Below are 26,706 nucleotides of genomic sequence, written 5' to 3'. Positions count from 1 at the left end.
CTACAGGAGGTCGTAGAAGTAATCCAGGCCCTGGCCCAGCTCCCAGATGGAGACCCCGACGCCCAGTTCCCTGGCCAGCTCCAGCCGCATCTGCAGGGACTGGGTACAGAGAGAGGTGTGGGCCCCTGCCCAACGCCCCCGGGACTGGCACAGGTGGCGGAGCCGGGCGGCTCCCGCGGGACGGGCTGTGCTTATCCAAACTGCTGCCCCCACCCCAGCACCCGGCGGCAGCCAAAGCCCAGCGCGCCTACCTTCAGAGTTGGGTAGAAGACGACGTGCCTCCCGCCACGGCTCCTGCAGGACAAGTGGGACTGTCCACCCCTGGCTGGCGGAGGCTGTGCCCCTCCCACCGCCCCGCCCCCTGCACGCAGCGGAGGCTCACTCACTTCTTGTACTCGAAGTAGTGTTCCGCAGCTTGGCTGTCCCACACCAGGCGGGGCCTGTGGTCCTTCAGTGTCTGGATGTACCTGGAGAGGCCAGGGTGTGGGTGTGGGAGCTGGCTGCACCCCAGCCCCTTGGAGGCCGTGGCCAGCACAGAAGGGCCAAGCCCTGGGACCACAGGCCGAGGAGCCATTGTCCCCAAAGGGCCACAGGGGGCCGGCCAGCTGTGCCCCATGGGAGGCCGAGTCCTGGCAGGGAGGGCTGCAGAGGTGCAGGTGTTTCTGAGGCCACCCATGGGCGCTGCAGTCCAGAGCAGGGCAGAGGCCAGCGGCCCTGGGGCCCCTTCCACACAGAGCTGTCATGTCCAGCACTGCTCCAGAGAACATCAGACCTGGGGCAACACCAGACACTGGCCTTGTCGGAGGTGGGGCAGGAGCTGCTCTGCAGGACCAGCGCCCCCCACGCCCGGCAAGCAGACTGTCCTAAGGATCACCGAAGCCGGCTTCCTCCAGGACAGGGCCTGTGGCCCCACCCCCTCCCCAGGGAGCCGTCCTGCCAGGGCCCACCCTGTGCCTGGGCTCTGAGGCACTTTGTTTTAGGGCGCTCTCCTCTGGCCTACTCCCCAGCCTCCTGAGCTGCGGGGGCCTCTGCAGCCCGCCCCTCAGGATGTGCTGCCTTTTGGAGGAGGTCAGGCAGCTCAGCTCAGGAGCCACAGCCAACAGAGGGCCGCAGGGCAAACCGGCAGGTGTCCCGAGGGGCCACCAGACTTGGGGCCGCTTCTTCCCTGGGGTACCCCAGCCTGAGCATAGCAGAATCGAGGCCTGGGTGCGGGGTCCTCACTGCGGGCTCACTGGGAGCCCTGAGGAGCAGGGTCAGAGCGGATGGCAAGCCTGCCCAGCAGGCCAGGCTCCCCAGAGGAGCAGCGAGGCCACGTCTCTGGGGTACTAGTCACAGCGAGCAGGTGTTGGAGAGCAGGCTCTGATGGCACGGGAGAGGCCTGCTGAGGAGGAAGGGGATACAGGGACGGCAGAGGAAGAGGAAGCCGGGAGGGAGGAAAGGGGCTAAGTATTCACAAAACAAGCCCAGGGCGGTGGTGCGACCTGTGGACCCAGTGCCCGGCTGGCCGAGGTAGGACCACTGGCTGAGGTCAACCTTTGCAACCTGGCCAGGCCCCATCTCTGAAGCCAAAAGGAATGAGGCACAGCCAGTGAGGAGCAGGGCTTCGCTCTGGAGTGCCAAACCTTCCCGAATGTGACACTGGTGCGGCTGTGCCCCTCTGAATACTAAACGCTGGAGCCACAGCTTTTTTTTTTTTTTTTTTCTTTTTTCGGTGGTACTGGGGATGGAACCCTTCTACCTCCAGGTTGCACTCCCACTTTTTTTTTTTAAATTTGGAAACAGGGTCTCTTAAACCGGCAAGGCTGGCTTCGAATCTGCGCAATCCTCCTGTCTCTGCCTCCCAAGCACGGGGATTACAAGCGTGCGCACCACGCCCGGCTGGAGCCACAGCTTTGAATGGGTGTTCTATGGCGGGTGAGCGCTCTTCCCTCAGGTACGAGGCCGTGGCTGAAGGCCAGAGCGCTGGATGGAGCCTATACCAGAACACCCATCAGGATACGCTGTGGGCGCTGGGGCCCTAGGGAGAGGATGCCTACATGGTCCCAGGGAGACGCTTTCAGGCTTCCCTGGCCTGGGGGTCACTCCTGGAGCCCAGCTTGGAAACCTCTTGGACAAAGCATCCACAGTAGGAAAGGACAGGACCTGTGGCAGAGGACTCAGCCTGGGCTGCAGGCAGGACAGAGGCCCCAAAGGGTAGGTGGACAGAAGGAGGGGCCTCCAATCCAGGACCAGATCCACTGCAGACCTCCAGCCCCCTTGGCGGGCCCTGCAGCGAGGGAGCGGCTCTGGGCTGCAATCCCACGCCCGGCCCCTCCTGGAGGAGCCGTCAGAGTGACCTCTCTGCAGAAGCACAGAGGGCCCACCAAGGACTGACCTAAGTTGGACGCGCTGGCAGGACGGTGCCAATGAAAGGTGGGTAGGGCACACCACAGCAGGCAGGAGGTCAGGCATCTGCCAGCCCTGCCCAGGGCCAACCTGCCTGGAAGGGCAGCTGTTTTTTGTTGTTTATGTGCTTAAGTTGACCCTAGGGGCATTCTACCTCTGAGTTACACCCTAACCCTATCATCTATCTATCTATCTAGTGGTGCTGGGTGGAACCCAGGGGCTTTCTACCTCTGGGGACCTATTTTATAGTTTATTTGGAAACAAGGTCTCACTGAGTTTCTGAGAGCCTCACTCAGTAGCTGAGGCTGGCTTCGATCCTGTGCGATCCTCCTGTCTCAGCCTCCCAAGTGCTGGGATCACAAGTGTGCGCCACCACGCCTGGCTTTTAGTCTTTATTTTTGAAACAGGGTCTGAGTTGCAGAAGGCCTCACTAAGTAGCTGAGGCTGGGATTACAAGCGTGTCACCATGCCCAGCTTATTTGTTATTTTGAAACATGTCCTCTCTAAGTTGTTGAGGTTAGCTTCAAACCTGTGATCCTCCTGTCTCTGCTTCCTAAGTACTGGAATTACTGGCGTGTGCTACTACACCTGGCAGGAAGTGTGTTTCTTTTTTTTTGTGGTACTGGGGATGGAACCCAGGGGCATTCTACCACTGAGCTCCACCCCCAGCCCTATTTTTTATTCTTTATTTTTTGTGATAGGTACTGGGAGTGGAACCCAGAGGCTTTCTACCTCTGGGCTATACTCCCAGACCTATTTTATATTTTATTTGGAAACAGCGTCTCACTAAGTTGCTGAGAGCCTAAGTAGCTGAGGCTGGCTTCGAACCTGTGCGATCCTCCTGTCTCAGCCTCCCAAGCGCAGGGATTACAAGCGTGCGCCACCATGCCCAGCTTTATTCTTTATTTTGAAAGAGGGTCTCACTGAGTTGTTGACAGCCTCACTGAGTTGCTGAGGCTGGCTTTGAAGCTGCGATCCTCCTGTCTCTGCCTCCCAAGTACTGGGATTCCTGGCATGTGCACAGAGGGTGTCTCGCTTGGCACCTGAGTGAAGGGCCAGCTGGAGAGCTCAAGCGAGGCCCACACCTGCCGTCCACGCGGGCTGATGGGAAGGCACAGCTGTCCTCCTAGCCGGGAGCCCCCAGGAAGCAGGCTGACCAGAGTGTGACAAGGCGGAGCTTGTTTAGTTGTAGACAGGAGGCTGGGTGGGGAAGACACCCATGGACGGGGCAGCAGACCCATGCCCCGTGCCTCACCTGCACTGTCTACCTGTGCTGGGTTACAAACTTTCTGCCAAGGGATGGAAAGGTACCAAATGTGCCAAGGACGGAACTCGCCCAGGGCCACACCACGGAGGTGGACGGGCGGGACCTCGCGGTGCGCTCAGCGACATTTCCCTGTGTGGTGTGTCTCAGCAGCGCCGGGCCTGGAGGCCACACGCTTCTGGGTCAGCTGGCCGGTCACCAGGAGATGAGTCCACGGCCAGAGCTGGGATGGGCACACACCACCCACCTGGTGCAGCTTCCCTGGGGCACAGGGTGAGCGGATGGCCGTCCAGGAAGCACACGAGGGCCTGTGCACGTGGGCCTCATCAGCCTGGCGCCGCTGGGTCAGACTCAGACCCCAAGACTCAGTTTCTCCTGTGAGGGCTGCACTGTTCACCCCGCAGGGACATTCTGAGGCTCAGTGCTCTGTGGCAAGAGACGGGTGGTACGCAGGACGGAGCGCTCTACCCAGCCTGGCTGAGGCCAGCAGAGCCTCTCGGCATGACGGACATCTCGACCCGCCAGGTAGAGTCTGGGGCAGCCTTTCGGTGGGGAGCCTTGGCAGCTGAGAGGCCCACAGGAAGAGGACGCTCTCCTGAATGGCGTAGCTGTGCAGACTGCTCTGAAGATGGGCACTGAGCAGGCCTCCAGGCTTCCCCTAGGAGCCGACCGTGGTCACGAGGGCCGCCATGCTCAGGCCTGAAGGCAGCGTGGCTGAACACAACGGGGCCCCCTGCTGATCTGGCCGTGGCCACCACACACCCTGGCTCTGTGGCCACGCAGATGGCGGAGCAGCTGACCCTCTTCAAAGGGCCTGGGGCCATGTTGGAGGCCGAGACAGGGACAGCAGGTCATGCTGAGAGGGGCTGTCAGGGCTGTCATAGAAAGGCCAACTTTGTTCTGAAAGACGAGGTGCACAGGGTGAGTTTTGTTTTGTTTTTGGTACTAGAGATTGAATCCAGGGGCATTCCACCACTGAGCTACGCCCCAGACCTATTCTATTTTTTATTTTTATTTATATTTTGCGGTACTGGGGATAGAACCCAGAGGCAGTCTACCTCCAAGCTCTACCCCAGGCCTAGTTTTTTAATTCTTTATTTTGAAACAAGGTCTCACTGAGTTGCAAAGGGCCTAAGTAGCTGAGGCTGTCTGCGAACCATGATCCTTCTGTCTCAGTTCCCCAAATGCTGCAATTATAAGCATGAGCCGCCATGCCCAGCTTTTTAAAGTTTTATTTATTTTCTATTTTTTTATTTTTTTGGTGGTACTGGGGTGGAACCCTTCTACCTCCAGGCTACACTCCCAGACCTATTTTACATTTTATTTGGAAACAGGGTCTCTTAAGCCAGCGAGGCTGGCTTCGAACCTGCACAATCCTCCTGTCTCCGCCTCCCAAGTGCTGGGATTACAAGCGTGCGCCACCATGCCCGGCGCTTTTTAAATGTTTTTTATTTTTTGAGACAGGGTCTTGCTAAGCTAGTGTGCTGATCTTGAACTTGTGGTCCTCCTGGCTCAGCCTTCTGAGTACTGGGGTTACAGGTGTGAGCACTGTGCCTGGCTGAGGCACACAAGAGCTGTGGCTGGGCATGTGCTGGGGGCTGAGCCTGGAGCAAAGGTGCCCCCATGTCCTCCGTGATGTTACCCCTGGCCCATGAAGGCAGAGAACATGTCTGCTGCCCTCTCCTGGCTGAATGTGTCTCCATGAAAGGAGTTTGAAGCTGAGTGTGGTGGCAAAGGCCTTAATCTCAGTATTTGGGAACCTAAGACAGGAAAATTCCAAGCTTCAAGGCCAGCCTCAACAATTTAGTGAGACCCTGTTTCAAAATAAAAAATAAAAAGGCTGAGAGCCAGGCATGGTGATGTGTGCCTATAATCTCAGTACTTGGGAGACAGGAGGATCACATGTTTGAGGACAGCCTTAGCAACTAAACAAGATTGTGTTTCAGAATAAAAAATAAGGCCTGGTATTGTGGCATATCCCTGTAATCCCAGTACTTGGGAGGATGAGACAGGAGAATCGCAGGTTCAAGACCAGCCTCAGTAACTTAGTGAGGCTCTCAGCAACCTTGTGAAACCCTATTTCATTTCCAAATAAAAAATAAAATAGGGATGAAGGCCCCGAGGCTCCACCCCTAGTACCACAATAAAAATAAATAAATAGAGAGGGGTGTAGCTCAGAAGTAGAATGCTAGCCAGGCGTGGTAATGCACACTTGTAATCCCAGTACTTGGGAGACTGAGACAGGAGGATCGCAGGTTCACGGCCAGCCTCAGCTACTTAGTGAGGCCCTCTGCAACTTAGTGAGACCCTGTTCCAAAATAAAAATTAAACTAGGGCTGGGGGTATAGCTTAGAGATAGAATGCCCCTGGGTCCAATCCCTAGTACCATAATAAAATAAAAGGTGGGGGTGGCTGGGCCTGGTGGTGCACACCTATACTCCAAGTATACTTGGAGGCTGAGAAAGTGGGTGCATCAGGGCCAGTGGGGCCCAGCCTGCCCCCTACCCATGACAAGCCTCCCTCAGGGGAGCGCGCAGCCCTGGGAGCAGACAGAGGAGAGGCGACAGGCAGGGGTGGGGCGGGGTGGTCTGGCAGCCAGGGAAGCAAAGCAGAGGTGCCACATAGGGGTAACTTTGGGGTTATAGCACCTTTGTACCCACTCAGAGCTCGAGACCAACTCTGAGCAAATCGCAAAGCCAGCCTGCTGCACCCTAACTTGAACTAACGGTCCACCACGGCCAAGCCTGGCTATGGGAACCTCGGAGGAGCTGCACAAGAAGGCGCTGTACCTAGAGCGGGGTCACTTGAGGCCTTCAAGAGAGTTGGGCCGCATGCGGCCAGCCTTACTGGGGCCTGCCAGGTGTTCCCGCAGCACTGTGAAGCCAGCCCGGGGCTGCTGTGGGCACCGGTGAGACCCTCGCCTGCCTGGGCAGAGCCACCTCCCACCCTCCAGAGAGCAAACCCTCAGGCCAGAAGTTCGGCTGCACACTTCAACAACACGCGACCTCACGGCGGCCCCAGCCCTCAGCAGACGCGCACAGCCTGCGGGTTTGCACGCCTGAGAGGCAGGGGCCATCAGTGTCCCACATGGAGCCCACAGCTTGCTGTCCTGCTCCATGGACAGTGATGGCCTCGCCCTCAGCAGGTGCATGCTGACTGGCCCGACCCCTGCCCATCCCAGCACAGGGCGTCTCCCTACTCTGCCTAGGCATGGCTGCAGCTGACAAGGGACATTTTGGTGAGAAACAGGAGCTTGGTGCTAAGAGCGGAGGGTGAGGGGAGGCTCTGAGTGGGCACAGGCTCCAGGTCAGATGAGCAACCGGAAGAGCAGGAAACAAGTGACCTCGCCTTAAGGACAGCAGGGAGAGGACTCCACAGGACCCCTGGAACACAGGCCCCGCTACCCTGTGCACATAGCGGGCAGTGAGCTGGGCCACCCAGCTGGGGCATGACCTTGGGGCACAAGGGGAGGGGCAAGGAGTAGAAATGTGTGGCTGAGCCGGGCGAGGTGGCACACGCTTGGAATCCCAGCATTCGGGAGGTTGAGAACGGAGGATCACAGTTCGCAGACAGCCTCAGCTTCTTAGTGAGGTCCTGCTTCAAATAAAGAATAAAATATAGGGCTGGGGGTGCCTCTTGGAGGTAGCATGCCCCTGGGTTCCATCCCCAGTACCACAAAAACAGAGAGATGGGAGGCTGACGAGTGGGGGAGGGGCTGGGCAGAAGGAGCTTTCTCAGGGCCGGGGGACCACCAGCCAGCAGCTGCCTGGAGGCTTGAGCACTGTGAGGCAGGAAAGGGCCCTGTGGTCGCCAGGCACCCGCGTCTGAGCCAGAGAGGCCGAGCTGGCCATCCCTGCACCCGAGGACCCACAGGCCTGGACGGAGGTGGGGCGTGCCCTTCACATGCGCCCGGAGGCAGGCAGAAGCCACAGCTGGGCAGTGTCAGCGCTCTGCCTAGAGTGGCGCCGAGGCCAGACCTGCAGACCAGCTGAGCCTGCTGCGCGTTTTTCCAGCCTCGCTGAGCTTGCCTGTGGCACAGCGAGCCCCCCGCAGGCGGGGCTGCAGGGACGGGCTTCCCACCCTCCTGCCCCTTCTGCCCATGCCTTCTGTGACCTGGCCTGGGCCCGGTGTCCTGCATGTGTCCTGTTGCCTGGGACGCGATGGCTGCAGTGTCACCAGCTACTGTGGGCCATGGCCGCCAAAGCAAAGCACTTCTTCACCCTCAGAGGGTGTGAAGGGGTGTATGCCACCAAATTCATGCTCGGGGCTATCAGGTTACCCAGAGCCTTGGGATATACCCACAGATGGAAAAACAGCCTTTTAAGAGGTGACTAAGAGGCCGGGCGTGGTGGGCACGCTTGTAATCCCCACGCTTGGGAGGCTGAGACCGAGGATCGCGCAGGTTCGAAGCCAGCCTCAGCTACTTAGTGAGGCTCTCAGCAACTTAGTGAGACCCCTGTTTCCAAATAAAATATAAAAAAATAGGGCTGGGAATGTAACCTGGAGGTAGAAAGCCCCTGCGTTCCACTCCTCAGTGCCACCAAAAAAACAAACAACAAAAAAATAGGGCTGGGGGTATAGATTGGAGGTAGAATGTCCCTGGGTTTTATCCCCAGTACTTAAAAAAAAAAAAAAGACAAAAAACCAGGTGATTCAGAGGAGGCTGTTAGGATGGCCACTGGTCCAGCAGGACTGTGTTCTTGTAAGAATGAGGCTGGGGAGAACTGAATGGCAAAGTGGCAGCATGGAGTGAGCAGGGCCCTGGGTTCAATCCCCAGAGCCACAGAAAGAGCCGGTGCGGTGGCGCACACCTGAAATCCCAGGACTTGAGAGGCTGAGACAGGAGATGGCAGGTTTGAGGACAGGCTCAGCAAGCAGTCATCAACCTAGTGAGACTCAGTTTCAAAATAAAACTAAAGGCCGGGCATGGTGGCGCACGCTTGTAACCCCAGCATTCAGGAGGCTGAGACCAGAGGATCGCGGTTCGCGGACAGCCTCACCTACTTAGGCCCTTCGCAACTTAGTGAGACCCTGTTTCAAAATAAAGAATAAAAATAGGGGAGGGGGTGTACCTTGGAGGTCAAATGCCCCTGGGTTCCATCCCCAGACCCGCAAAAATAAAATAAAATAAGTAAATAAATAAATAAAGCTAAACACTAGGGGGTACCATGTGCACACACACACACACACACACACACACACACACGCACGCACGCACACACACACACAGAGGACAGCCAGGTGAGCAAGCAGGGAGACGCCCTGCAGGCCCAGGGGAGCAGCGCGTGGCCGCCTCCCAGCCAAGTGGGCTTCAGTGCCTGCACAGGCTGCCCTAGTGGACCAACACAGACTAATGCAAGGCCAGCAACCGTCTCTCTGGCAGAGCCCGCTGAGAGGAGGCCCCTGGGTGCAGAGCCAGTGGCCGCCACCTGCCTGTGCCCCCCGTCCCAGGCGCACGGCGCGGCTGAAGCTGGCTTCTCACCAACCCGCTGGACGGCAGGTGGCAGCCCCGGGCTTCGGGCTCCTTCCTCCCTGCCTGCTGTCTTACTAGACACTTCTCAGCCCTGTCTTAAGAGTCAGTGCAGGCCTGTGCTGGACCAACCACGTGGACAGAGAGAAGCGTGGACACGAGATCACCACAGCCACCACCGAGCGCTCAATGGAGAGGTGGTGAGTGGGGTCTGGCCTTGGCCCAGGGGGAAGAGCAGGGCAGTGGAAAGAGGCACCCCACTCCTCTACTGACACTGCCACCCCGGAACCTGGAGTCCAGCCAAGGGCTCTGCCCACCGCCAGGGCCAAAATGGAGGCAGGCAGTGGCGCAGGGCTGCTGGGGCAAACGTCAGCCTTCAGTGGGGTGCGTGGCCTGGCCTCTGCTCCTCTGCACCCCAGAGAGAGGCAGATCTCTGTGCCTGGACACGTTCTCTCCAGAAAGAACCTCTGGGACAGTGGGCAAGTCAGATGCTCCCAAGGACTTAGACACTCCCAAAGCCAAGACCGGGATCCGTACGAATGCTCAACACCAGCGCCCAGTGGCAAAGTTGGCCACGGCCAGCACTCAGTCAAGAGGACAGACACGGGGCTGCACCACAGGCCCCAGCCAAGGAGGAAGCCGCTGTGGAAGCTGACCAGAGATCCGAAACAACCCCTAGACGTGAGGACTAAACCCTGGGTAAGGAGCCCTGGACGGGACTGCAGGCGGGCTGGACAGCAAAGACCTGCCAGTGCACTGTGGAGACAGCAACAAAAAGTAACCACACCAGCCGGGCGTGGGGGCGCACGCTCGTTCCATACTTGGGAGGCTGAGACAGGAGGATTGCAGGTTCACAGCCAGCCTCAGCTACTTATTGAGACCCTGCTTCAAAATAAAGGACAAAATAGGGCTGGGGTGTAGCTCAGAGGTAGAATGCCCCTGGGTTCAATCCCCAGTCTCTCCCAAAAAAAGTAACCAAAACAAAACAGAAAATCCGAGTGGCCTGAGTCTTGGGGAGCTTTGGGGTGAACTGGACGGCCCTAATGCCCACCCATCCAGAGTCCCCACAGGAGCACTGGAGAAAGGAAGAAATGGGAGAGAGCGGAGCGGAGGGCACCACGGAAACACCCCAAATTTAGCCCAAAGGATGAGTGGACGGATTCAAGGGCGCTGGGTGAGCCGCGCAGAGCAAGCAGGAAGATGGTGGGCACACCGCTCGAGCCCAGGGAGGGATGCTGACGCCGAAAGTGGCAGGCAACATGTTTGAAGCCCACACCTCTCGGGCACCAATGGGAACTGTGGGCTTCACGGCAGCAGGATTCTTCCAGAAAGCATGGACAGGCTGGACAGGGCTCTCACCAGCAGACACACAGCCAGAGAGGTTGGAGACCCTCAGAGGAGAGCGGCAGCAGTCTCCAGCCGGGTCCCCGCGCTGCAAGCCGGCCTGCGTGCCATGAGCATGCAGAGCCATACAGTGGGTCAGCTATGCTCAGGGACAGCACTGTAGCTGCGGCCCCAGCGCTGTGGCCACCAGTTCACACTCGCCCTGCAGGCCTCAGGCCGAGGGGACCCCCGCTCTCCCCCCTTTCCTGGGTTTGGTGCCGTATCCTGCCAGTGCCATGGTGAACACGACAGGGCGGCCCAGACTCACCTGGCCCCAACGACAGGCTCCCGGGCGTCCCTGGAGGCTGCGTAGTCCATCCCGTAGAAGTTGAGCCCCAAGAGGATCTTGCTCCTCCACTTGGACTTGGGGTCCAGGGCCTGGACGCAGGCTCTGACCCAGGACAGCGGTGCGTTAGGGCCAGGTCTGCAGGAGCAACAGGAAGAGGGTTCCAGCAGCGATCAGGAAGCCCTGAGCCTTCGGGCGTGGTGACGCACACTTGTCATCCCAGCATTCAGGAAGCTGAGACAGGAGGATCACGGTTCACGGACAGCCTCCGCTACTTAGGCCCTTTGTAACTCAGTGAGACCCTGTTTCAAAATAGAGTAAAAAATTAGGGCTGGGTATACAGCTTAGAAGTAGAATGCCTCTGGTTCAATCCCCAGTACTGCAAAAACAGAATGAAAAATAGGGCTGGGTATACAGCTTAGAAGTAGAATGCCCCTGGTTCAATCCCCAGTACTGCAAAAAAAAAAAAAAAAAAAAAAAAAAAAAAAGCCCTGCACCTGACCAGGTGTGGTCCTCCAGGCCATATGCACTGGGCCCGTTCTCCCTCTGTGCTGTGGCCAACACCCTACAAGTTGGGTGAACTAACCAGGCATGGTGGTGCACACCTATAATCCCAGTACTTAGTAGGCTGATGTGGGAGGATTGCAGGTTTGAAGCCAGCTTCAGAAATTTAGCAAGGTTCTCAGCAACCCAGTGAGACCCTGTTTCCAAATAAAAAATAAAATGGGGATAGGGGTTTAGCTGAGAGGCAGAATGCCCCTGGGTTCAATCCCTTGCACACACATGCAAAGGCTGGGAGAACCAGAAACAATCTATCTCAGGGCCATCAGCAATTAGCTCTGATGTCCTCCACGCGGCCCATGTATGCCTCCAATCCCAGACCGGCAGACAGGAGTTGCAGACGTGGCAGGGACACAGGCTGGTGGCACACACCTTCCAGCTGTCCTTCCTGCTGGACACCTGCCTGTCTGCTTTGCATGATCCTCCAGGAGAGGAGGCAGCGAGGCTGAGCCTGTGGCCCCGGAGATGGTGCCCTACCCAGGGTCCTCGCAGGAGCCCCTCTCCTGCGTGCAGGGTTTGCAGACCATGGGCCTGCAGGTTCACGGCCCGCGCCTCACCCCATAGCGCCCACACACTCACTGATGCGAGGTGGAGTAGTCGTAGGTCATCAGGCTGAAGCCGTCCAGCACAGGGGCCAGCTGCTCAAACTCTTTGTGCGTGAACATGCCCAGCTGGTCAGTCCTGCAGTGAGACAAGCATGCCCACCTCAGCAGCCATGCGCAGCCTGCTGGCCCCTTCCTGCAGCTGCCCAGCCCCAGCCAGGTCAAAGTGAACTGGCTGTGGTGCTCCTGTCCCACCCTCCCTCCCCTGGCCATTACCCCTTGAAGCTGCTTAATCAGGGCTGCACTCTGGCAGCCACGGTGGGCCGAGGCAGTGGAGGTGCCCCTCCTTCCTGCCACTGGGGGCTCTGAGGGAGGTGGGCAGGCACTGCAGCATACCCTGGGTGTGGGTGGATGGAGCAGGTCAACCTCAGAGGCCCCTGCTGCCCATAGGTACTGGCCAGCAAGGATACCCACCCTTCCTCACAGGGCCCAGCCACTGTGACCTCAATTTGTTTCTCCCCCTGGCCATCAACCCCTCTTGATCCTGCTCCCAATCTTGAGGGCCCCAGGGTAGCCAGCCCACCTGCCCCTAAACTCAGCCACGTCCTAGGATCTCTACTTCCCTCATGATGTGCTAAGACAGGAGTTCTCTTCTCGTGGAGAGGCACTGGAGACTGAACTCGGGTCTTTGCACACACTAGGCACACACGCTACCACTGAGCTAGGTCCCCAGCTTGAGATTTCTTTTTTTTTTTTTTTGGTGGTACTGGGGTTCCTGGAAGCCCTTCTTCCTCCGGGCTACACTCCCAGACCTATTTTTATATTTTTGAAACAGGGTCTCTTACGCCAGCACGGCTGGCTTCGAACCTGCGCGATCCTCCTGTCTCCGCCTCCCAAGCGTGGGGATTACAAGCGTGCGCCACCACGCCCGGCGTGAGATTTTTTGTTTTGGGCAGTACTGGGGGATTGAACCCAGGGCCCGTGAATGCTAGGCAAGCGCTCTACCACTGCGCTACAGCCCCAGCGGCAGAGAACTTTAGAGTTGTGGGTGTCCCTGAGCAAGCCAAGTCTCAGCTGGCCAGCCCCATGGGCACCCTGCACTCCAGAGGTCTTGAGATGAGACATTAGACATGCTCACACAAGCATAGGTCCGCAGGGGGTTCAGGGAGACACTTGCTCACAGCCCAACAACAGAGGGGACCGTGGCTCAGAGGATCCCTAGAATCCACCAGGCCTCGACCCCTGCAGAGCCACAGAGATGGGCTCTCAGCTCCAGGAAGAGCTTCAAAGCTCACCCAGAAACCACAAGCGCCCACTGGCCCCTAGCCCAGCTGTGCCTGGATTAGGTGGCTCATGAAGGGGGACAGGGACTGTAGCTGAACATCCGGAGTCCAGCAGAGCAGGTGGTGCCTCCTCGTCCCATCTTCTACCACCCAAGCATCCAGGGCTCCCAAGGGCATTTGGTTCCTGACTTTCCTGCTCAGCCAGGCAGGGGCCAGACAGGGAGGAGAGGACAGCTTTAGGGGGTCATCATCAATGGGGAGGCCAGCCAGAGCCTTTCCTGTCCCCGGCAGCTGCACCACGGCGGGCACAGGAAGGGGACCTCACTGGCTTCTGCACATCTGCGCAGGAGCAGAAGGCCTCATCCTGATTGGCTGGTTGTTGCTTGGACAGACCCTGCAATGGCTGAGGGCTAGGGAATGCCTGCTCCTGGGAAGCCTCCCCATGAATATGAGAGCAGGGGCAGAGGCATTGGCTGCTTTGGCTTCAGCTGGGCTGTGGTGGCTCTGGGGACAGACACTGGACAATGGGGGCGGTAACAAGATGTCTCTGAGGCCATTTCTGAGCTAAGAACAATGGGCAGAGGCACAGCAGGGAGCCTGGGTTGAAGCCAGAGGGAGACCCCAACCCAGGAGGCACCCCCTCTCCAGTCTGTACTAAAGCTCCTCAGGGAAGCACAGTTGTCTGGGCCTCCAGCACCAGGGCGGCCCCGAGGCCCCCCACCTCGCAGGGAAACAAAGACAAAGGCCCAGCTCCCAGGGTGGGCAGCCTTTTGGGAACAGCTGGGCCCAGCTCGGGGAGCTGCCAGGGCGGGTGGCACGGCAGGGGACGTGCCGGGTGCTGAGGGACAGTGTCCCTGCCTCTTGTGAGCTGCTGTCAGACGTGGGCCTGGGCCTCTGCTGGCTCTGGAAGGCAGGCCCTCCTTGGGGAGTGGTTTCCTGGTGTCTCCAGGGCTGCCTCGCCTGCCTGGCCCAGGGCAATGGTGTGGTGTGGAGCAGTGGCCACAGCCACGCCATGCCGCGGTTTGTAAGAGGGGGAGAAGAGAAGGGAAACGCCAACAAAGGCCGATGCGCCATGCCGATGAGACGGAGGGTCCCAGAGCAGTGGGGCACGGGGCAGAGGGCACTGGGCGGAACAGGAGGATGGAGCAGAGCTCTCGAAGCCAGGGCAGGCCCCTCTGTGCACTCCTCGCCAGCCCCGGGAGCAGCAGGCTGCAGGCTCCACTGCACGCAGGGGCTTCACTGGCAAGCCTGCTGTGGACACACGTGCAGTCCTTGCTGGGCCAGGGACTTCAGCTTTCCTTCCTTCCTCCTTTCTTCTTGTGTGGTACTCAGAATTGAGCCCAGGAGGCGGGCATTTTACCTCTGAACTACACACCCAGTTCTTTTTATTTTTTGTCTTGAAACAGGCTCTCACTAGGTTGCTGAGGCTGGCTTCGAATCTGCAATCCTCCTCCTGTCTCCCAAATACTGGGGTTACAGGCATGAACCACTACACACCTTCTTCCTTCCTTCTTTCCTTTTTTTTTGGTACTGGGGAACTCAGGGACATTCTGCCTCCGAGCTATACCCCAACCCTATTTTATACTTTAGTTTGAAACAGTCCAAGTTGCTGAGGCTGGCCTCAAGCCCACGATCTCCTCTCAGCATTCTGAGCACTGGCATGAAAGGTGCACGCCGCCACGTTCGGCACACCAGCTTTCTTTTAAAGCTTTGTTATTTCATGGAAAAGAGATCTGCTCGAGGCAACAGCCACAGTTTCGAAGAGAGCCCAGCCACGCTGCAGCCTCAGGCTCCCACACGGCCGTCACCTGCAAGCACCTGGGCCAGACTTCCGCCTGGAGCCCTGCCCACCACAGTGCACCGCGTGCCTGATACGCTGTGCTATACTGCCCGGGCCCCCAGCCACAGCGAGCGGCGGAGGTGACATCAGCGGGGACCGTGTGCAGGGTGGCCCTGCACACAGGTGAAGGCCCCTCCCCACTCATCACATCCTTGACCACGGGTGGGCACTGTGCCTGCCCTAAGCCGCGGGCAGGAGCCACGGGAAGCCCCCCTGCAGGGGGAACCACAGCACGCAACAGGGTACACCGGGGCAGCCACCAGGGGTGCGGGAGGGAACCAGCCCTTGGGGCTCTGTGGTCAGCGCCCTGACTGAAGGGGCTGGCTGAGACTGACGAGGACCCCCCACAGGGCGCCCTGTCCACCTGCCCCCACAGGCGTGGGGCTCTGATTAAATCAAGACCACCACTCCACCAGCTCCCGTCCACGGCTGAGCTGACCAGGCCCTGTGAGGTGGGGCTCGAGGTCAGCTAGGCTCCTGCTCGCTCCCTGGCCTGAGCGGGGTGTGCAGTGCGTGGGCGCCCAGCGAGGGCCAGGCTTCGGGCAGCGGCCTTGGCTGGCAGGACGTTTGCATGCAGTTTGCATTGGGTGGTGGGAGCCTCCCGCCCCCACGCAGGAGGCAGGAGCTGTCGGCCCAGAGCAGCCTTTGCGAAGTGAATGGCGACTGCAATTACGTCCTGCTGCGGAGGCGCGGGGCAGGGAGCTCTGGGCTCTGCAGCGGCAAGTACTCAACAAGGTGGGGAGGACACGCAGAGGAGAGAGACCCCTCAGGGCCCGGCCTGCCAGGTCGCCCAGGAGACCCCCGAGAGCTCGGCCCACCTCAGCGGCACCCAGGCCTCTGCCCTGCTAGCACCCCACCCACCGAGACCCCACCTGCCGGCCTCGGTCCTGTTTCCAGCCACTGCCCCGACCCTCCTCCTGGGCATCCCGCCACAGGTGCAGAGCGCTTTGCCCTGGCTCGGCCTCAGCTCCCACGGCCCACTCCCTGCCTAGGGCTCCCTGAGGGCGGCGCCCCCCAGCCATGGGCTGCTCTCATGTGCTCTCCCAGGGCACCCTCTGACCACCAAACACCAGGAGACTCCAGATGTGAACACTTGGCGGAGATGGCCGACCCACGGGCTCTGGGTCCCCTTGGAGTGTCTGCCGCCCCGGCCTTCTCCTCTGCTCCCATGTCCTCACAGCTGAACCCCCAGGCAAACACTGGGACCACAGGTCACGTTCTAGTGCCTTATCAAGGAACAGACAGAAGGTCTGGGGAATGGTACAGGCCCCAAGCCCTGGAAGCCCCGGACAAGGGCAAGCAGCCACGCCCCAGACGTGGGCCCTCACCAGGAGCAGGTGGCCTGGGTCAGCTCCCCACCCAGCACTCTGTAGGTCAGTCCAGCAGGCACAGTACAGGCGGGGACAGAGCCAGAGGCCTGTCCAGAGGCATGGAGAGCAGCATCTCTGTATAACCAAGGACTAATGGAGCACAGAACCCCACTACACAGGTGCGCACCAGACGCTTGGACATCCTGTATGACTACGCCCCACCCCCCTGCTCGCCCTGGGCAGCTCACACTGTACTCGGGCTCAGGTGGAGCCCACACCCGCAGGACTGTGCACAGCTGCAGCCTGCACCGGGGCTGAGGGCCCGGGGGAGCAGGGGCGGTCAGACAGAAGCGACAGCAGGTCATGTGGAGGTGCCAGCACTCTGGAGGGGCGGGTGCTGAGCCGTGCTGCCCGAGCACCGGGGCCTACAAAGGCTGTGGCATGGGGGCACGGGGTGGGCAGCCAGCGATCGGCATCTATCTTGGCTGCCTGAGCATGCTGCGGGCTCTGCATGGGCACAAATCGGCGCTTTTGCGTGAATCTCTGCCAGCCTGCCAACATCACCTCAGGCCCTGGGGTCACATCCAGCCACACACACTTTAGAGGGCCGCAGGCGTGATGGGCTGGCTGCTCCTTTCCAGAGCAGTGGCCAGGGAGTCCAGCGTCCATCTGCAGGCTGAGCACACAGGGCTGCCCCTTGGAAGCGGGTAGAAATGAGGGGATCCCCAGGACTCCTGCCCCGACGGCCCCAAGGCACTCCCTCCTCCTACCCACTCAACCCACTCTATCCTCATGTCATGACTTGAGGCTTCTCTCCCTGGCACCAAGAGTTGCTGAGATACTCCCAGCAGGGTGAACACAGACGTCCACTGCCCTGGCTCCTGCAGTGGCAGCCGGGTCACTCCTCACCATTCTGGGGGTTTCTGAAGAGCTGCTTCACAAGGCCGGGAAGGTCACAGAGCCAGTCCTGGCCATCGGTCCTTAGAGGGTAGCAGAGACCGTATGGTCCTGCCCCGGCCTAACCTGCCAAGGGACAGTGTGTACGGGGTAGGACCGACACACCAAGAACCCGGGCACCCCAGGGCCTCTTTGAGAGTGCAAAAAACAAGTTTAAGTTCTTAGCCAGATACAGTGGCACAAGCCTGTAATCCTAGCTACTTTAAAGGCTGAGGCAAGAGGATTTCAAGTTCAAAGCCAAGTTCAGGCACTTTAGGAAAATTCTGTCTCAAAATAAAAAGTAAACTGGGTGTGGTGTTGCACACGCATAATCCCAGAACTTGGGAGGCTGAGACAGGAGGATAGCACAGGTTCACGGCCAGCCTCAGCTTCTTAGTGAGGCCCTCTGCAACTTAGTGAGACCCTGTTTAAAGTGAAGAATAAAAAATAGGGCTGGGGGTATAGCCTAGAGGTAGAACGCCCCAGGCTTAATCCCCAGTACCACAACAGTAACAACAACGTTTGTGGACGCAGTGCAATGGTACAGTGCTCTTAGGTTCCATCTCCAGAACCAGGAGAGGTTCTCAGACTATAGAACTCCTCTGTAGTCTCCAGCACAGCTGCTGACAGGGCATGCGGCCCGCTGAGAGGAGCCCTCCCCTGCGCCCACCAGCATCCATCCAGGTGGGAGGGTGCAGCCACCCACCCTCGAGAGCGCGGAACTTACCCGGGGGTGATGGCGGGCGGGATGACCAGGATGGCCAGCAGCCGGGCCTGGCTCAGCGCTTCGGCCAGGTGGGTGAGCATGTGAATGAGGCCCCTGTGAGGAGAAGAGCTGGTCAGCCCCAGCGCCAAGGGTCCCAGGCTGACACCTTGCTGCACACGCTCCTGCAGGCCTGGGGAGGGGAGGCGGCCTTCCTCACTCAGGGGCGCCCGAGGTGGGGGTCTGGGCAGCACCTCAGGGCGCGCTCAGAGAGGGGCACAGAGGAGACAAATGCCACAGGTTCACATCACACTCAGGTCCCCAAAGGGCCAGTAAACTTACCACAGGCGGCCGGCGAGTCGCAGGCCGTGAAATGCTGCAGAACACTTTGAAGGCCACACGGGGCGGGGTGGAATGGCAGGTGGGGGAGGCAGCTGGCAGTGTGACCCAAGGGCAGATGGCAGCTTCTCCCCACAAGGCCTGGGAGCACCTACCCGGGTCCTGAGCTAGGGGCACAGACAGCGGGCAGGCCTCCCAGGGTACGCTGCGCACTGGCTGGTGCCGGGGGTCTGCCCCACAGCTGGCCGGTGCTGCTGCTGCAGGGGTGGGCTTAGACTGCGTGGTCACCTGCAGCCCGCCGTCCCCATGGGCACGAGGCCCTTGCTCTTCCACCATAGGCCCCTGGGGAAGCAGAGGCACGGCCCACTCACAAAGGCACCACACAGAAGGCTGAGGCCCCGCTAAGCGTGTCCTGTGGGCAGGGACGAGGCCAGGGCCTCTCAACGGCCAACTGCTGGGCAGTGGTGGCTTCTCAGTCTCCCTGCTCGCCACTGCCTAAACCGGCACGGCAAGCTGGCCTTCCCACTCAGTGTAGGTAGCAACAGCACAGAGCAGGGCCTGAGCAGAGGCTTGGGCAGCCCGCCTCCCACACTCACCCATCACCCACCAGCTGGACGGGGGAAATGCTGCCCCAGCCCTGGAATGCCGGAGCCCGGAGCTTGAGAGGGCAGCTCTACCTGGGAAAGCCTCTTGCCTGGCCCAAGCCTGGGACTCTGTGCTGCCTGCAGCACCCCCAGGACACACCAGGCCTGAGGGCCAAGAGGTGCCCGGGCTCCTCTGCAGGGGCCCCCACACCTGTGGCTCCCAAGGACCCCACTGCACCGGCATGGGGTGTGCGGGAGGGGCTGCTCCAGAGCGCCAGTGGGTGGCACAACGGATGTTCCTGCTGCGGCTCTGCCACAGGGCCCCGCAGGCGGCTGTCCTCAGCCTTCACCCAGAGGCCTGTGCGTGACCAGAGCCCACCGAGCCCAGGCGGCCGGGCTCGCTGCACGTGGGGCTCTGTGGGGGCAGCAGGGTAACGGGCTGCCGGGCGGCAGTCCCTGCTCCACCTCCCTGCGGGCCTGTCCTGCCCCAGATCAGGTGGCAGTACCTGCTGTGGAACTAACACTCCCCGATCAGCCGCTGCCTCCAGGGGCCCCGGTGCCGCCCGCCGCCCTCAGTGACTCACACCCGCTGGCCACTAAAGCGTTTCGGGTTCAGGGAGGGACTACCATGGGAACCTGGTGTTGCCCAGGACAAGAGCCATGGCCCGGCACTGAGAGGAGCTGAGGGCTGGCCAAGGCGTACCTGCTCCAGCAACTCCAGCTGCCTGGGCTCCAGGAGAAAAGGCTCCTGTCCCCTCCTCAGAGGGCCTTGGTGGGAGGCCCTGGGGCTAGGCCATGCCTGCCCTCCCTAAAGGGGCTGCAACTAGCTGGCCCTGGCTGTCTGGGCAGCTCTTCTGCCATGCCTGTCAGTCTGCCCAGGGACACCCAGCCAGGCAGATGGCCTCCGAAGAGAGGTCCTCAGGTCAGACAACTTCCAGACACCTCCCTGTCCCCGAGAGAGCTGGGTAACAGGCTGGCTCCCAAACCCACGTGTCAAAGAGACATCGGGCATCATCCTACCACCACACAGGGCTGGACAAGTGCCACACGCCTGCCCAAGTTCATCACACGACTTTGTCAGGCTGGACCAGCACTTCACACCCAGGCTACATGCCTTTGAGGGTGATGGGTGGGGCAGGAAGGACCAGCGCAGAGCCTCCTTAAGTATCCCTGTGTTTCACACAGCCAGGTTCCTCCTGGCAGGCAGCTCCCAGGCCACGCATGCCCAGTGGGACTGCCAGACTGGCTGGCGCTTGCTGCTCAGGACCTGGCCCCTGCCATGCCAGCGCCCCGGCTGCCCAGCTAACAGCCCCACCAGCCCTGGACACGAGGAGCCGAGCGAGCCGCTCTACTTCCACCGCCCCTGCCGCGGCCTCTCACTCAGCTGGGCTCTGCCCTCCTGCTGATATTAACGACCCATCAGGAGCCCAGACAAGTGAGGCTGTGTCTCACTGCCTACTTAATGCTCTGAGATGGAAATGAATTATGGTACTCTCAATAGATCCGTAGTTCCAGGATTAGCAGGAAGGGTGGGAGCATAAGAGTCTGTCTCCTTTCCTCAGAGGATGTCAGAAGGTCAGCCTTGGTGGGGCCCACTGCCCACTGCACAAGGACTAGAGGCAGGCCAGGCTATCTAATGGCTGAGCCTGACCCTCAGGCAAGAGCTGGAACCCCTCAGGAGTCCTGTGGGCAGAAGCCTCCTCTCCTCCTTCCTGCCTCACCTTCCCCTCCCTGGCCAGGGCTTCCCCAAGATCAAGGCCCAGGAGCACCTTCCTCTGGGCCTATAGGAGGGAGCCCGTTCCCTTTCTCCTCCAGCCCAGCATGCCACGAGCTCTGCGAGAGGACGCTGCCTCCTGGTGGGCAGAGTGAAGACCTGCATGTCTTCTGCAAGGGGCAGCCCCCGGAGGGGGGGGGGGATGCTAGGGGGCCCAGGCCACAGAGGGCAGGCATGGACAGGACAGTGGCTCCGCCAGCTCTGAGCCTTAAGTCACAGTGAAATTCCCCAGGCAAGAGGGGGAGGAAGGGCTGATTCCAGAACCCACAGCTTGCCCAAGGCTGACAAGCTGGACAGCTGGCTGCAGGCCTCTGCTGCCTGGACACCTGCTGTGGGCTGCACTAGCCTTCCCAAGACTGTCTAGAACAGCGCCAGCCTCCTTCAGGGCAGAGCTGGGCAAGGTGGCTGCTCAGATGAGCTGCCAGCTGCCTGAACAGGACCCGGGAGGGCCATTCCCCAGGACCGGGACCAGCCTGGGATGTGCGCGGCCGGTGGGAGCTGCCAAAACTCTGCATGACTCCCTTCTTTTCTGGTCGCCTGGATGAGGGAGTGTGGACCCTGAGCCTCACAGGCGTGCTGGGTGCAGGACACAGGAGGGTGCTGCATGGCTTTTCCCAGCACCTGCTGTGGGCCTGGGTCTGCGCAGCCCTGGCCCAGAGGACACTGGCTGTCAGACTCAGGGCCTGGCCAGCTGCCTCTCAGCATCCCATAGAAGTTCCTGCCTGCGCCCAGGCTGGCCCTCCGCCACCCCACCCTGGTCACACTCCTCCCGCTGGGCCCGCGTGGGTGGGCTCCTCTGCTCTGGAGCACCCAGGAGGGGCTCCAGGCTGGCACTGTGCCCAGGCACAGAGACTGCAGAGGAAGACCCTCCCAGATGCTCCCGATGGTGCTGGCCTCGACAGCGACCTCAGCCTCTACTCACACATGCTTCTGGCTCAGCAGCTGGCTCCACACCTCCACCACAAAGCCATCAAAATGCTGGTTCTGAAGAAACAGGAGAGGAGAGGAGAAACGGGCACCGCTGCCACCACTGCCCCTGGGCGAGGTGAAAACCTGCCTGGCACACTGGCAGCCCTCTGAAGGGGGCCGGGAGTGGAGGAGCCAGGCGCTCTGCATTCTGCTCCTCTGGCTCCTCTACCCGGGACATGCAGCGAGCAGCAGGGATGGGCCCCTCCAAGGCAGGCAGCAGGCCTCTGCAAACTGAGGGAAGTTCCCCTGCCCAAAAGGCAAGTCTCCCATCCCTTTGCCCCAGAAAACCCTGTGGTGACGAGGGCGTCCGTGACAACCTGAGCCAGACCGACACTGTCCTGCCTGGAAGACGGGATGCACTAGGAGTGCCCGCGAGAAAATACAGGCCAAAGGGTCCACGTGGAGGCCTTTGGGAGCCGGCCAGACACACTGGGGAGCAGGAGCTCGAGTGGGAGGCAGGCCTGTCGAGACAGGTGGGCCAGGCAGGAGAGGAGCCCCGCCTGGAGAGGGCCTGGCAGGGGGCTTTCCATGGAGGTGAGGGTCTGCTGGCCTGAACTCAGCACAGGAGCCTCACCTGTTCAGAGGCCCAAAGGAGCACCTCTGTGCTCCAGTCTCAACTTTTTTTTTTTTTGGTGGTGCTTGGAATGGGCCCAGGGGCATTCTACCCCCAACTACACTCTCCGGCCCTATTTTTTATTCTTTATTTTGAAACAAGGCCATACTAAGCTGCAGAGGGCCTCATAAGTAGCTGAGGCTGGCTATGGACCACGACCCTCTGTCTCAGCCTCCCAAGTACTGGGTTTACGAGTGCGCTCCACCTCGCCCGGGTCCCGCCTCACCTTTGCCACCTGCACCACAGTCTTGCTGAGCTCTTCAATTTCATCCTCACTGTCTAGGACGTTCCGGAAATCATCATAAGTCCAGTCCTCAAACAGGAGCCTAGGTACTAGAGGACAGGGGATTCACTGAATTACCCTCCTTCACAGCTGGCCCTCAGAAGGTGACCCCCGGGCCCCAGAGCAGAGTCAGACCATGGTGATGGGCAGGGATGCCACTTGAGGCAGGCAGATGCAGCGTGGACACACACACCTTCACAGCCCGCGAGGGCCACCAGGAGAGGAGCAGACTCGTGGACAGCCCTGCCCTGGCCATGCCAGCTCCTGACAGCCCAGTGACCCCAGCTGTGGGTCCCCTGCCTGCCCTGCAGAGGCCCCTGGACCTGCCTAGCTCCTCAATCCCTCCTCAGCCCTGCACTCCTCTGGCTCAGCCTCGTCACTGCCTCCAAGCCTCCCACAGAGCCCCCCACCCTGCCACCCCCAGGCCTAGCCCAGAGCCTGGCCCAGGGGCTCAATAATGCTCAGGAGAAAGAAGCGGGGTAAGAAGAGCCAGGCCCACCCTGCCCCCAGGGTACTTGTTCTGGACCGTGGGCTGTGAATGCCAGGCTGGGGCCGGCCTGCGCCAACGGCAAAAAGGCCGAGGGCCACGGCTCCATGCTGCTGGCTGGAGCTGACGGACTCACCTACTTGCAGGCCCTTGGCGTGCTTCCTGATGGCTCTCACCCATCCTGTGGGATGTGCAGGAGACAGTCAGCACCAGGCAGGCGCCACGTGGAATGCCCAGCCCACCTGAACCCCCCTCCTGGGCCCAGGGCAGCCCTTTGCCTCCCTCTTCCTGGCCCCTCCTCCTCCTGGCCCCATCTGGATCCCAGGCTATGGGTACCTGTCCCTGGCTCTCCAAAGTGGGGGAGGGCTCCCCAGATAGGGGCCGATGTGAGCTGGACTGAGCTTGTCTACCCCACCAGGTAGCCCGGCCAGCCCAGAGCCACCTGGTGACAGCACCATGAGGGGCAGCGTGCACCCACCATCCTGCCTGCCGTCTCCTGCTCCTGGCCAGTGCCCTCCTCTTCCCAGCCCAAGTTCCTCTTCTGACCCTGTAGAGCAGCCCTGGGTCTGTTCTCTCTAGACAGAAAGGGCACTGAGCCAGAGGGACGAGAGGTGCATCTCAGGCCGCCCTCCCCCAGGTTCTAGGGATGTCAGGGCTGTTGCTCTAACTAAGGGGTGGCCAGAGCCATCAAGCATTCTCTGACACACCACCATCTCTCCACACCCCTACAGCATCAGGGAGCACTACCGGTGTCAGACTCCAAAACTAGGTTACTCTTCCCCTGCTCGTTCTGTAGGCGCCCACATGAGGATCAGAGGTATGAGCACAGTGCATTTTGGCAGGTTGCCGCATAAGTGGGGTATCCTGCCCAAGCCCACCCTCCCCTCTGGACACCATGCAGGAGAGAGGAAGGGACCAATGGCTGCACACTCACTGCCTTCCAGCTACCTGAGTAGCCTAGGAGCTGCCTGCCTCACGTGCAACTTGGGTGTACCAGAGGATTCCTGCCCTGTGGCCCCTAGACCATGGAGCAGAGTGGGCCTGTTCTCAGGCACTGACCAGCTGTGCAAAGGGGATGCAGTGGTGGCCACCTCTACTCAGCCCAGCCTGCCAGCTCTGCACCAGCTGCACCTGCAGCTGAACGCTGGGCTCGCCCGTGTGGGCCGCGGGAGCAGGTACGTGTTCACGCACTCAAACCCAGCCTCACTCGACACACACTCACACCCACGCCGGCCACTCTCCACACGCAACGGCACAGCACACATGCCTCCTCACGCTCATCCTCAACGCGAGCAGACACACAGGGGCCTGAGGACCTTGGTCCACGTCGTGGAGGCCTGTCACCTCGAACATCTCCCGGCCACGTCTCTTCAGCTGCAGCCAGACGGGTGAGATCTGGGTGAACTTGCTCCCGAAGACTTTGGCGACATCGTAGCCATGGCTGTTCCACTGCGCAGGAGAAGACGGCAGGCAAGACAGGTGAGCACACTCCTGCTTCTCACGGTGCCTCAGCCCAGTTGCCTGGACATGCCGGGCTCCCGTCTGGGGAGCCCTCCTCCCCCGCCCATCCCCAGGGTCCGGGCCAACGTTCCCTCCACCAGGGGCCGTTCTCTACATGCCCCACACTGCACTGGTACACACATACTTCTGGTACACACAGAGCTGGTACACACACACATACTTCTGCAGGCTGGCACCGGGAAAGTCACCCTGAGAGACCTGTCTAGACTTAGGGGTCCCGACAGGGGTCCTCTGCAGCCATGACCAACAAGCCCCGACAGTGCCCAGTGCCCTTACTCTGCTGGCTGCGGGCCATATCTCTCCCATGGCTGCCTTGGGTGCTGACCGCCAGGGAAGATGAGAGCACAGGCCAGGAGACCAGCCCACCAAAGGCTGGGGCGGCCTACCCGAGCCCCGAGGCCTCCCGCTTACCGGAGTGACGTAGCCCAGGACATCTCCAGCAAAGCTCCTCTCCCGGGCCCTGGCAGAGCAGTAGCTGCGATGCTCAAGAACGATGTCTTCTGCTTTGAGGTCGGTCACCACCAGACCCCGCTCCTGGACAGGCTTATCTGAAAACTGAGTCTGGACAAAGGAGAGGGGCCACCGGTCATCAGTCCTCAGCACGGCCGTTCTGTGCAGCCATGACCTACTCTGGATCGACCTGGCCCTGCTAACCTGGAGACCCTGCAGGAAGACTGGGCCACAGCAGGCGGCTCAGAGCAGAGGGCTCTGGAGAACAGGCAGCGAGTCAGGGTGGCTCCCTCCACACGTGAGGACGGACGCCAGTGCCCTGCCACTGGACGAGTGTCACCTGACACCTGGGCAAGGGCCACACACGAGCATGCCAGGCACATGCTACCCTACCCCTGTGAACATACCTGCCCACTTTTCCCCTTGAAGTCCCCCAACAGGTGCTCCACCTGCCTACTCTATCCACAGTCCAGGACCCAGCTCAGCCTCCTCTGACCAGACCCACCCCCTGGCCTTACTCACAGGGGTCAGAAGACAGAGATGCCGCTGCATGCGCTCTCTGTCCGTCAATCCAGACCTGGCCACGGGAATGGTCCTGTGGCAGCAGTCCAGCCAGAGGCATGGGACTGCTGGGAAAGAGGGACAGCTTGGATGGAGAACTACCCTTCAATTTCTAACCCCTGGGACCACACTGGAGGAGCACCACAGGGGCTACGAGGCTAACAGATCTCAAGGTGACGAATACAGGGAATATCTTGAGGCCTGTTCATGTAACTCATGTAACCGCAGGGCAGAGAAGACATCGAACACCAGCTGTGCTGGAGAAAGCGATCGTGGTGGGACGGGGTGCAGAAGTTGGAAGAAAGATAGAAACTGTCTTGGGGGTCAGGCTCTGAATGGGGAGGGAATGCAAGCCTGCCACCCTCAGGACCCGGCTCTGGGGGCTGCTGACTCACAGCCCTGACCAACCAAGACTCCAGAACCAGAGGCTTCCTGCCCAGCCGCCCACCCACTGGACCACCGCTGGCTTGTCAGATGGCCTTGCAGAACCCAGCCTCCCAGCACCCGGGCTGCGAGGCCCAGCTGGGCGGGGCGGGGCGTGGGAAGCTCGGCCCTCAGCCAGTACAGTCACCTCCAGCCCCAGGCCGCCCTACCTTCTCCGACAGCGTCTTTGAGGCAGCCTTTTTGGCATCTGACTTTGACAGGGTAGCGTGAGCACAGCCACAGGCCACAGCAAGGCAGAGGATGTGGAGCAGCATCGGCATGGCGAGCACGTCACAGCGGGGTCTGACCGCTGGGTCCAGGGGGCTGCAGAGAAGGAGCACGTGGAGGAGGGTGGCCAGCAGAGAGATGGGGGACACTGGTCTGTGCAGGGTGCTGGGCTGGTCTTGGTCTGCAGGACAGGCCCCTGCCCTGCTGCCTGGAGTCAAGTCTCAGGCACTTCTTGGCTCCACTGCCCGGGCCAACAGCTCCTCGACAACAGACAGGAGCTCCGTCATGGAGCCGTCCCCCACCGGAGGCCCCCCGGCCACACCAGCAGGAGGGAGCTGCTGCCTCCACTTCCCTCCTCAAACCCAGAGAAACCCCAGCCACAGTGCGGCTGAAACGTAAGACAGTGCAGCCACAGCAGAAGGCAGAAGAAAACGGGCAAACCTATGTACAGAACCCCAGGGTAGAGGAGACTTTCCCGACTGTATCAGCAATGGGAGAGTACCAAAGAAAA

General features: G+C 60.4%; 1 protein-coding gene across 4 annotated transcripts; it reads right to left on the bottom strand.

Moving 5' to 3' along the window:
* On the bottom strand, positions 1-26,248 carry CHID1 (chitinase domain containing 1; the record flags this gene model as incomplete). 4 transcript variants are annotated; one of them, XM_080692796.1, is made up of 12 exons in its annotated part: positions 1-99; positions 252-294; positions 387-467; positions 10,771-10,926; positions 11,929-12,030; positions 17,988-18,080; positions 21,583-21,644; positions 22,469-22,575; positions 23,149-23,193; positions 24,329-24,461; positions 24,945-25,094; positions 26,138-26,248. In XM_080692796.1, 12 exons carry the CDS (start codon positions 26,246-26,248, stop codon positions 1-3), a joined length of 1,182 nt encoding a protein of 393 aa, XP_080548922.1. The 4 variants fall into 4 exon arrangements, with proteins under 4 accessions (XP_080548922.1, XP_080548924.1, XP_080548923.1 ...); XM_080692798.1 differs by lacking the exon at positions 11,929-12,030; XM_080692797.1 differs by lacking the exon at positions 17,988-18,080.
* Positions 26,249-26,706: the final 458 nt, after the last annotated feature.

Source organism: Muscardinus avellanarius, assembly GCF_963383645.1.
Source record: "Muscardinus avellanarius genome assembly, chromosome: 1".
In the NCBI taxonomy this organism is placed as follows: domain Eukaryota; kingdom Metazoa; phylum Chordata; class Mammalia; order Rodentia; family Gliridae; genus Muscardinus; species Muscardinus avellanarius.
The sequence above is the reverse complement of the archived record's forward strand: the minus strand, read 5'-3'. Positions and strand labels throughout refer to the sequence as shown.